Source organism: Diuraphis noxia, unplaced genomic scaffold (assembly GCF_037042655.1).
Source record: "Diuraphis noxia isolate RWA-SAM2 unplaced genomic scaffold, SU_Dnox_SAM2 contig0003, whole genome shotgun sequence".
Lineage (NCBI taxonomy): Eukaryota > Metazoa > Arthropoda > Insecta > Hemiptera > Aphididae > Diuraphis > Diuraphis noxia.
Genome location: NW_028301713.1, coordinates 54,573,554 through 54,586,446, shown reverse-complemented (window position 1 = coordinate 54,586,446; position 12,893 = coordinate 54,573,554). Strand labels below are relative to the sequence as shown.

General features: G+C 25.5%; 1 protein-coding gene across 1 annotated transcript; it reads left to right on the top strand.

Moving 5' to 3' along the window:
- Window positions 1–7,784: 7,784 nt before the first annotated feature.
- On the top strand, window positions 7,785–12,830 carry LOC107162862 (pentatricopeptide repeat-containing protein 1, mitochondrial). The gene is made up of 11 exons (XM_015509973.2): window positions 7,785–7,994; window positions 8,082–8,417; window positions 8,483–8,623; window positions 8,796–8,967; window positions 9,116–9,264; window positions 10,041–10,369; window positions 10,449–10,572; window positions 10,737–10,841; window positions 10,910–11,040; window positions 11,100–11,274; window positions 12,626–12,830. Exons 2-11 carry the CDS (start codon window positions 8,082–8,084, stop codon window positions 12,779–12,781), a joined length of 1,818 nt encoding a protein of 605 aa, XP_015365459.2. The 5' UTR covers window positions 7,785–7,994; the 3' UTR covers window positions 12,782–12,830.
- The last annotated feature ends 63 nt before the right edge of the window (window positions 12,831–12,893 follow it).

Below are 12,893 nucleotides of genomic sequence, written 5' to 3'. Positions count from 1 at the left end.
TGAGTTACAACGTTTTCATCAATAAAACTATAAAGATAGAAAACTGCAGGAGAACAATATTTTTCAACGTTATTCTACAATTTAGAGATTGAATATCGTTTTCAGATAAAATGATGAACTTAAAAATTAAAATCGAATAATTCCAGAGGGTCGTTTCACATGTAAACCTACCTATTTGATCCGATTTCATTAGAAAAAATATATATATTGATGTGTTATTGGTAAATTATAATTAACTATCAATTAGTACCTAAATAACTATTCAAAATTCAAAATTATTTACATTTTCCAATATCTATAAAATATACAAGATTGTACATTCGTGGTTCATTCATCTTTAGGTATTATTAGAGGTCAGATGTGTGAATGTCAAACCGAGTTAGCAGTTTAGGTACGACATACTAGCTGTTGTAATGAATAATGATAAAACAAAAAATTATTTTAAACTAAATTCTATAAAATACAAAATTTAAAATAAAGGAACTATACAAAATTCCGAAAAACCCGATGTATTAATCACCGTACAACTACACTTGTTGTTATCGAAAGTGTGGCTTTCGAATCTAATTATATTGACAAAATATAATTCATGTTACATAAATTATTAATAAACTCAATTTACCCGCGTGGAAAATTAAAGTTTTAATAAATATCTATCAATGTAAACACTATGTGGGAATGTCAGCTAACGGTGTTATTACTTTAAATACAAAATATACATAATGAACATTTTAAAATATAATATACGCAACATTAATTACAATGTATTGATATTCATACCATGTATTCAAAAATGTAACATTTACGACCATTGCATCGAACAATATTACTACTAATAAATTGTATATTGTTTTGTAAAACTCAAAAAAATATTTTAAATTCCGAGTGTATTCAACATTTCAACGTAATATATATATATATATATATATATAGAAACTACTGTACTGCCTTTGTACCCCTAAATGTATATTATATTATAATATCCTTTTATGTATAATAACGCGTAGGTGCCAAAAGGTGTGGTATTATGACGTCGTATGTATGGGTTTACCCTGCGTAGCAATCAATAAATTCGTAATTCATTAGACGTTACACAAACCTAACATATTATTACCCCACGATAATTCAAGTATAGTTTTTATTTTGAGCGAAACGATGAATGTATTGATTTTACAATGATGTGTGTTTTTAATGTATTTATTAATTGGAAAAAACAAACAAATATTATTTTTAAAAAACCAAAATTGTTACACAAAATCAATTTTTTTTTGTAATTAATTAAGGTAGTGACTCAACATTTAAGAATTTTTAAATCAAGGTATAATTATTATCAAAATATTTTATGGTTTTTTTTGTGCTATTTATAGATATTTGGCATTTTTAGTTTTCCTTAAAATTATGTATGATAATTACATTTTTTATTTTAGATAAAGAATACTTGAAATGTAATACATAGTTCCTTGTAACTTGTTCTCAACTCATTTAAAAATGTCACGAAAACATAATCACATTTTTTATGTGTTAAAAAGTTCTAATTTTTAAGAAATTCATAAAAATCATGAATATTTCAAAATTAATTTGTAGTTAAAATATTCAATTTGTTAGGTTAGGCTTGAAAGTGCTGTACAATATTTCTCATAAGTAGTTCATAATGAAACCAAAAATCTTAAAAATATTATATAAGGACAGTTTTTAGAACTAAAATCTATACTTAACCCCCTTCTTACTGTTTTAACATTCCTAATAAACAAAATAACACTCCCTATAACTCCTACTCCATAACACACACACACCACTTATTCCGTACATCAAAACACAAACACACAATATATTATATGTATATATAACTAAATTAAATTGTTATTGTAATAGTTATTTATAAAATTATAACTAACTTGTTGTAACATGTAATATGTCGATATATTTTAATTTTAATAAATAAAATAAAAAATTATTGTTCGTTGGTACTTGACATTTTTACATTTTACTATACAAAATAACATTTTAAAAACATGTATATTAATTTTAATCTATATATTCACATACACACCGTTTACGGGACCAAAGTCTTTAATTACTAAATTAATAAGAATACAATATTTTTTTTTAGATTTATTATAAAATATACTATATCTGTAAAACAAAAATTACAATAAGCATATGGGAGAAAATAATAATATATACAGTGAATTGCTTGAGGGGAATATAGTTAGCCAGCAGTAACACTCAACGAGATATTTGATTAAAGTATTTTACACATAAATAATTCAAACATTTTTTGTTTTTAATGTTACTGTTACTATTATATCTTGTTTATTAAGTCGTGATACCAGCGCCTTTGAAGTCTTTTAGAAGATTACCAGGAATTTTTTATTTGCTGAGCTAAGTGCTGAAATAAGTAGATTCGGGTGGTTTGTAAGGCGAAGCGGAAACGCTTGTAAGAGTAGGTACAATTTTTGTATCAAAACAATTAAAATGAATTCTCAATTCCGCGAGATTTTCGCATTATTTATCGCTACCATTCATCATGGGTAATTTATTTTTATTTTCTATTCAAAAAATATAATTAAAGCTATACTATGAAATTTGGGAGAATATAGGTACCTAGGTATGCAAAATAAGGATACAGAATAAAAGATTAGATTCTAACCTATACCCGATACATAACCGTTACAATGATATAGTTAATATTATTTATTTGTGTGTATATTTAAAAATAAATAGGTGAGATGTAGGGTGGCTGTGCCCAACTTCAAGAATAGATATAATATAGTTATATACGAGTATCTAGAATTTACAGTAATATTTTGTTCTTACAATGGCAGTTCATCTTACATAATATAGTACATAAACTAACGGCAATAATAATATAATCTTTAAATATATTATTGGTAGGTTTAAGTTTTGTAACTTATGAGCGTTTATAATCAAAATAGTTTACTAGAAAAAAAATGATTGGACGTGATGATGATCCCGCCAAAATGATTATATCCGAAATTGCGTCCCTATAAAAACTAAAACAAAACGTATGTAGATTTTAGTAATCATATATATATATACAACAGCTGAACCCGTGCGCTTCGTAAACCGTTAAAAATTCTACCTCTAAACATATCTCAAACTGTGTATAAAATTTATTTCCTGTGATTATGTTAGCAGTATATTTTTATACATATAGATAGATAACTGTTAGAATATACTATAAGCAATAATTTTACCACGATAATCAATTTAGTATATCATTACGTAATTTTATTCGTTTTATCGAAAACAGTTTGACAGTTGAAGAATTCAATTGAATGATATTTGGGCGTACCACTTTTTAATTTAGTCTATATTCTGCCCATAGGTATAGTAGACCTCTGAACAAAATTTAAATTCCGCACAATCGGTCCAGCTGTTTAGGAATGCATAAAGGACAAATTATACTTTAGTTTTCATAATATATTTTTATTACTTTCTCGTTTGAAGGAGTGTAAGAATTAATTTGAATAATCAAATTTTAGAAATGAAAATTAAAGATGTATTATTTAAAAATATTGAACAAATTTGAAAGAAAGATTATACCTTTTTCGTTGAATTATATGGATACCTAATGAAAAGTCATGTCTATTGTCTTTATCATATAAAATATCTGTTGGCCGCATAGGCGCAAATAGTGTTTGGAATTTGGGAGGAGCTAAAACCGAACTTAAATAATATTGAATAATCGTAATACAACATTTAGGAAATGTTTTGGGGGAATTATCCTCTATAAAAGCCCCCAATTTGAGCCTATGTTCTGTGTACAATTACAATATTTTTCATAATATGGACAGATCAATTATTTGCAATAATTAATATGCATGTAAAGGTTCTATCATTGATTATAATCAATGGTTCTATCTCCTACTCCTATGATATTGTCTTTTCTACATTGTAAGTTTATACTTACAGCGCGATCTATGCCACTATAATAAATTATACTAGCTACACTTTATATTATGCTGTTCAAACGGGAAATATCGCAATCAAAACTATGTATTAACCAACTTACTTATTTTTTATAGTTATTTGGCCCACAATGGGCATTTCAGTTGTATGCTGGACTGGTGTATTGTGCAACCATCCATTGATTTTTTAATAAAAGTTCATTCAACAATATAGATGTTATGTTGTAAGTTTCCTAATTGAATGTGATAGATATTGTGTATGAATGTCGATACGCAATTAATGTATTTCATTTAATAGGTAATATAGTAGCACAGCTACATTTTTACAGCTACAAATTTAAATTTAAATTTCTTAAAATAGTAATATGTCGTCATTGAAGGTATATAGAATAATATCACGATTCAATAGTAAAATTTATCTTTCTCTTTTTTAAATTGTAAAACCACATTAAAAAATAAACAAAAAATCTCTAATGATTTTAAATAGCTAATATTTTGAAGTAGATAAATATGTATAATGCTATATATAAAATATAAAATGCTACACTATCAGTCGTCATTGTTAACATTGTATGCGTCTAATAACTATTAGGTAGTTGTATATGTATTCAGTTTTGATCAATATTTTAAAGAAACTGTCAATAACTGTACAAGTACAATAACCTTTTGTTTTTAAAAATAATTTTTTAATACCTGATATAATTTTTAATTGGTTCGTGTTTGTCAAGTAAACATATTTTCTTCGCGGATACAGTACAGGCACATATTTTTTGCAGATCCATAATTTTATAAACCGTGAATTTCTAAAATTACTCGAAATTTATGTCAAAAATTTGATCGTTTGAATAAATTTAAAATTTTGACTATTCTAAATATTTTAGACCATTGTTTTTTTAGTAAACAAATATTTTTCTATCTTTCTATAACAACAAAATTCAGTTTTATTCAAAAGTTATTAATTTTATTGTCAAGCAAATAAGTCTGCTTATATCATAGGTACATAGGTAACTATTTAATTTAACTATTTATTTTTGTAACCTATTTAACATAATATTGAACATTTTTAATATTATTTTTTAGAAGCATTATTTACAGTTACATTTTCAAAAATACTTCTGTATTGTAAACTTCAAGTGAAGCGATGAATGTATTGATTTTACAATAGTGCAGAGTTGTTTATTTTTTTATCTTTTTCTGTCACCATTTTCTGGAGCGGTAAAAATCGATTTTAAATTTTGTGGATGGTTTCTAATAGCAAAGTGATTCTATTTGGTACTAAGGGATGTAAAATAAAAAATCTCCCAGAATTTTTAAAATAACTAGTGAGAGGGAGGGGATTAAGATTTTCAATTTTAGTTTTTTTCACCGAGTCAAAAAGTTTTTAAATGTATAATAATATGTTCCTCGTAAAGTCGTAAGCATTGATTAAATATATAATATACTATATGCTAATATAGTTCATTAATATCTTACGTTTTATAATAACTATTTAAAAATATTAAGAATAGGTACATTACATAGGCATATTTTTTCAAGCATTGTTCATAATTATTTTGAAAATTCATTAAAATCACAAAAATTTGCAAATAATTTTGTAATTTAAAAATTTATTAAATTTTTAAGTTTTTATATACAAGGATTGAGAATTCAATATAAATTATATATTTAAACAAAAAATAACGGTTTTAGTTAAGAGGACGCCACACCCGCATGTGTTGTCTCCGTCTTACAAACGTATAACCATAGAACAGTATAACATAGCAAAATCTGTTTAGCGCGGGACAACTTTACTCCCTTTGTATTTATAGTAGAATTACCAAAATTCCTCAACGCATAGGTAAGAACTTTATCTGTGTCATAGCGTCGTTATTTTTTTGATAACATAAATATAATTAAAGTTATAAGCTTAAGAAAATACATTTATTTTTTATTTTTTCATTAAATTACTTTAAATTATTGGTTTGTACTATCAAAAAAATAACGACGCTATGACACAGATAAAGTTCTTACCTATGCGTTGTGAAATTTTGAAAATTCTATTATAAATATTGAGGGAGAAAAGTTGTCCCGCGCTAAACAGATTTTGCTATGTTATACGTTTGTAAGACGGAGACAACACGTCATGCGGGTGTGGCGTCCTCTTAATTTATTTATTTATCTATTTTTTATTGATCTTTATAGCGACATGGGCCATTAGCTTTATACATAATTTACATTATACTATTCTTAAAACTATATTTATTCTAATTAAATGTATTTATCTATTTTGGTTGTCCTGAGAAACGACATGATTTTTTCGGGTTGACAGTCGGGTCCGATTGATTCGTCGAAGTTGGTTGATATATCTAGTTTTTCTCTTTCTTCTTCATTTGATCGGCATTCTGTCATCAAGTGTTTTACTGAGAGGTTTACTCCGCATGTGGTGCATTCTGACGGTGGTTGGTTCTTCATGAGGTGTCCATGTGTGAGGTGGGTTGTGTCCGATTCTGAGTCGGTTTATTTCTTAATTTATTATTACAGGTACCTAATATAAAAATATCATAACGGGATGAAGCTTCCCCCCATTAACCATATTATGTATTATTATTTGTTCTTATATTTACCCTTGATTGAAAAATTTGAAAAAAAAAATATTTGTTTGAAAATAGAATATATTATGACAATATTTAAATATAATATCTAGGTACATCCAAGACTGACAAATCATCTCCGTTCAGAATCGTTTTTCGTATACAATGATACCTATCATTGCATTCAAATCTAACCTACCCTAGTCAGAGGTCCACCCCACCCCCTAATGTACCTACTGCAGCAGAGCGGTTAGGTTAGGTTAGGTTATAGTTAATGATTGATTAAAGTATTGTTTATAAAACAAAATAAATAGAAAATAAGTTATCAATACAAAATAATTGGAATATGAAGTCGTAGGGGTTGATCTATTTTATATTAAAATTTAAAAAATAAATAACATTGAATATTACCCCTAATAAAAATTTTAGTAAATACAACTTAGGGGATTAGAAGCGGTGATTTTCTGTTTTTGTTTAACACGCGTACAACGTGGGATTATAGATGTGTTCTAATTCCAACGTACCGATTGATATAATGAAGCGATATGAATTCTGAAAACATATTTGAATTTGTCGTCAAGTCTTTTTGACATCAGCTTTCCCACATTTTTTATTTAATCTTCTCCAAAAACTACAATATGTTAATTGTTTAATCACTCTTTTTAATGTATCGTTTTTAGGATTTTGAAGGATAATATCAAAAATTGGGAAAGTCGATCTAAAGAAGAGTTGACAACAAACTCAAATCTGTCTACTGATTTCTAATCGTTTTATTAAATTTTATTATATCAATCGGTACATAGGAAATGGAAAATGTGTATAATCCTATGTTATACACTTGTACAGTAAGTTGTACGTGTGTTAGACAAATACAGAAAATCGCCGCTTCCAATCACCTTAATGTAACTGATATCACTGATTATAAATACTAATTATAATCAATACTGATATTCTCACAGATGAATTTATTATAATAAACATTTTTAATTTATTTATTGTCTATGAATTTATAAAAATAAATACATATATATTTTAATTTATATAAATTTAATCAAATTTCTTGTGGTATCAATCATGAACTAAGATATACCTTAGTTATATCCACGGTTTAAGATATATCTTAAACCGTGGTTATATCTTAGTTCATGATTTCATATTATATTCTGTGATATCACTACGCCGGTGTTATCTTCATAATTTATAAAATAATCATAATATAACCTAATAAAATATATATATTATTATTTTAAGTTGTAAGTTTATAACTTATAATGATTATACCTAAGTGTAATATTCAAATTTTTAAATAATATGTTCCTTGTGTGATATGAAGCATTTGCTTGATGTCTGTTTATGGATTGATGTAAATAATTAGCAAAATGTTATTAAATTTCACATTGAATATATCAATTTTTATTTAAAACTTAATTTAACATAAAAAATAAGTTCTTACAATTGCAAGTTGGAAATTCCACTGCAAAAAAATTACAATGTATTTATTATTAATATTTCAGTATATGTGTTACTCCAATAATGTATAATATAATTTATTGCAAGAATTTATTATTATTAATTTCAGATGATTATGTTCAACCGTTTTTTAAGACAATTAATTAACATAAAGCCTTTAAGATTAAATTATAATCAGCAATGTTGTAGCAATGTAAGATGTGTGTCTACAGTTAAAGATTTTCGGAAAAAGACAGAAACATTTTTGTTTAATGCTGAGCAGAATAATGATGCTGACTCTGATATTTTTGGAACATTAACTGATAGAATTGAAATTAATGAAAAATTGGATTCTTTACCTCCGGAAGATGATGATAAAATAGAATATGATAAAGATGAACAACACAAAAGATTACATATTACTGAGTACCACAAAATTATTCAAGAACTCATTAAACAACATAAAGTATAATACCTACTAAAAATCTAATATTTATTTTCTCCATCTTCAATTTATCCAAATATCTTTAGATTGCAGATGCGATAGATGTACTTGAAACAAGGATGTTAAAAGATGAAAGAGCCAAACCAGATTATTATGTATATAATCTTTTAATCGGTACTTGTGGTAAAGTTGGTTATGTTCAAAAAGCTTTTCATTTATTTAACCAGGTTTGTTTTATCTATAATTACACTAAATAGGCCTTTATATGATTGATATTATTGATGTCGATAAATATTAAAATGGTTTTGACTCTTTCAATATAAGCAATAAACAGTCAATAATATTTAAGCCTTCTAAAACTACTCAATATTAATACATTTTTTCTTTTATAATAATTAGATGAAAAAAAGTGGCATTAAGACTACACCGGCTACATATACTTGTTTATTTAATGCGTGTGCCAATTCACCATATAAAGATGATGCGTTAAAGAGAGCTAAAAAATTACATAATTTGATGAGTTTAAAATCAATTGAACCTAACATTTTTAACTACCATGCAATGATCAAAGGTATTTTAAACTAAATATTCATAAGAAATAAAAATTAGTTTAAGATTTTTACTAAAATGCTTACATTGAAATTAAACTGAAATTTTTAAAAGAAAATTTTTCAAACCGCTAAAAATGTTTTGTATTTATTATTCATATTTATTTTTAGCCTTTGGAAGAACAGGAGATTTATTAACTGCATTTTCTTTGGTTGATGAAATGTTGACAAAAAAATATAAATTAAAAGATGAAACATTTAATTTTCTCTTACAAGCATGCATATCAGATAAAGAAGCTGGTTTTCGTCATGCCTTACTTGTAAGTTTGAATAATTGTATGCATCACCATAATATTTTAAGTAACTATTGTAATGTCAAGTTGACATAAGTTAATATCTATACACATTTTAGTGGAGTCATGGTAACTTAAAATTCATAAAATTTAGATCTTATAAAATATTTAATCAGTTTTTTAAAATGTCTTATGATCCTTCAAAAAGCCGCTCTGTATACAGTTGACTTCCTCCAACTCCTGGTCCATGGTTCACTTTACATTGGTGTAAAAAGTGACTAGTCGCCAAAAATTAAATATCCATGTATCTCTAGTTCAAAAAATTACTTAGTTTCACCATGTAACTTATTAACTTCAACAAGGTTACTAAATAATTAAATACTTAAGATGTTTCATCCTCTTAGTATGGTTTAGGTTCTAAATGATATTGGAAATCTTTTGAAAATAGCTGCTATGTCTTTAACCTTAACCATAGGAGGAGAGGCTTACATTTTAACATCAATATGAGACGAGGCTTCGATCCCACACAACAAAAAACAGTATTATTTTTGGGGTCTATGCCTGCTTAACTCCACTGTGATTTGTACCTATGACTATGATTATTCAATGCTGTCTTAGTCTTGTATCAACATTTCATTCTATCATCTTAATAATATAATATTTAATGTCCCAGAAGTACAGCACTTTTATTATTATATTTTAGAACATCTATAAATTGTATTATTTTTTGTTAATGTAAAATCTATTTATAATTTACATTAAATTAAAGGACAAATTGTACCACATATTTTGGTAATTTTCAGGTGTGGAGAAAAATGATATTAAAACGTGTGCGCCCTTCACTATATACTTACAATCTTTTATTAAAATGCACAAGAGAATGTAGTCTTGGTGATGAGTTTGAAACACGGAAAACTATTGGTCAAATAATTGGTGATCCTCATTTACTAACAACTGAATCTAAACGTGAAGAATTGAGTTCTTCAGAAAAGGATATACCCAATACTTTATTATGTAATGATAATGAAAATAAATTATCTCTTATTGAGGAGAATAGACCAAACCTGTTAGATACTAAACCTAATTTTGGTAACATTGTGGGTATAACCGAAATTAAATCCCCTGAAGACAGGTAAAATATACTCTTTAGTCTTTATATAATTCTTTTCTATTGCAATTAACGCTCAAATTTTTATTTTTTTTGCTTTTAGATTATTATTATTAGGTGGTTGTTCCGGATTTTTAAAAAATATGAAAACCAATGGTATAAAGCCAGAGGTTAAAATATTTACACAACTATTGGAAGTTATACCACCAACATTATCAGCTGAAAATGTGAGTTATGTTAAGAAATCAATTTCTTAATCAGAAATTTATTGAGTTATTTTTAATTTATCAAATGTGTTTATAATTAATTAAAATCTTACATAAAAATAAAACAAAATTATTGCAATATTTTGTTTATTAAGAGTATTTTCTAATTATTATTTTTTTTTTAGCTCTTATTAAAAGAAATTTCTAAAAGTAGAATTAGAGTTGACATTGATTTTTGCAATATTCTAATTAAAAAGCGAAGTCTTAGATTTGATTATGAAGAAGCAAAGGTTATATAAAATTATTCATATATTATACATTTTATAAAAATTACCATAATTTTACTTTTAATTTATAGAATGTATTAAAATTAATCAACTCAGAAAACTTGAGTGTGGATATTGTAACATTTGGTGTTCTGGCGTTGGGGTGTAAAAATAAGAACGAAGCTAAAGACCTCATAAAAATAATAGCTGATCATGGATTTCGGTATGTTTATAAAATACTTATGATATTTTTATTCTTATTTATTTTTCATCTAATTTAAGAGTGAATGCAGAAATTTTGGGCACAATGTTAGCACAAGCATGTTACCATTTCAATTTTGCCTATGTAATTTATGTCATGAACATGATCAATCACGAAGAAATTAAACCCAATAAAAAATTTATGGATCGTTTAAATCGTTTTAATAACACAATTAAAGATTTAATGAAAAAAAGAGTAAGTGTAAGCAGTTATTCAAAATAATCTATTAAGCCTTTAACTATGAATTTAAATATTATGATTGTTTTGTTTTACTGTAAAAATCTAGATAATTTTAACTAACTAATAACTTTAAATGTTTTATTAGCATAATTAATTTCAAAGGGAAAGGAAAAAATCTCAGGAAAAATGTTTATAAAACTTAATTCATTTTAAATTAAACATAGTATTCAAAATTTTTAAAAGCTATAGCCCAAAATATTAAGTTATAGCGATAATAATTAATTCAATAGTTTTTTATATAATTATATGATATATTTTTCTATTTTGTAAAAATATTCCTGACAAATCATCCTAGTTAGTGGTATATATATAGCCTATTTATATTATTTTTTAATAATATTATTGACTAGATTCAATTATGTATATTTTTTTTATAATTATTTTATTATTTATTATTTTTTTTTAATCTTTTGTATTTATCAGCTATTATATTATTAAATAATTATTATATATTGTCTTTATAAAACAGACTACTTCTTCTGAGACTTTTTTCCTGCCATCCTTTTAAAAATAATAGATGAAATAACTTCAAAATTCGCCAAAACATTTTTAATAAAATCATACATTAAATCTTAAACATATATGTTTCTTTAAAGTTTAAATACTGTGATGGCCTATAAATATCAATTGAAAACGATTTTATCATAATCAGTCACTAACAAAATTATGCATGATGAATTTTTTATTTTTATTTTAACTTGGTGATTATCACAAATAGATCTTAAGTTTAAATAACAACTATTGAATTCATCTTTTATACTTAATTTACTTAAGAGAAAGCTTACCTGCATGTGTTGTCTTTATCTTACACATGCGCAACATAGCAAATTTTACACTCAGCCGATCATATTTAGTTCTGTTAGTTTAAAATTTAAAGTGAATTGACCTCATAAAAAATAAAGGCAACATTATTCTCGAGGGCTTCTCATAGGCTTTTTATTATGTTTTAATTTTAAAACTAGTTATGAGTATTTTAAGATATACAAACAATTTACGATTTTAAAATACAAATAAGTAGCTTTAAAATTGAAATATAATAAAAAGCCTACTAGAATTTCTCAATAATAATGTTACATAGAAATTTTATAAGAGTTCAATTCACTCTAAATTTTAAGTGAACAGAACTAAACATGATCGGCTGAGCGTAAAATTTACTATGTTACGCACTTGTAAAACGAAGACAACACAATATGTGAGTGTAGCGTTCCCTAAACATATATTGCCAATTCAATAATATTAGAATTTTTGATGACATTACAAGCTTAATGAAAACATGAAATATATTAACTTTCAGTATTTTTTTCAGCAAAATAGAGAAAAAGCGGTTCCAGATTTTATTCAAAGTTATTATTTCAAGGAAGGATACAGGAAGTTTCAAAATTTTTATAAAAAATGGTTATTAGAAGTAATTGTTGATGAAGAACTACATCCTTGGGATCAATTTAAAAGTCACAAAAAATAAAATATTGTGATGATTTTGCATTTAAAAATAAATTAATATTATTTAGATATATTTTTCAGTATTTAATTGACATACATTATAATTATCATCATTGATTAATAATATGAAATAT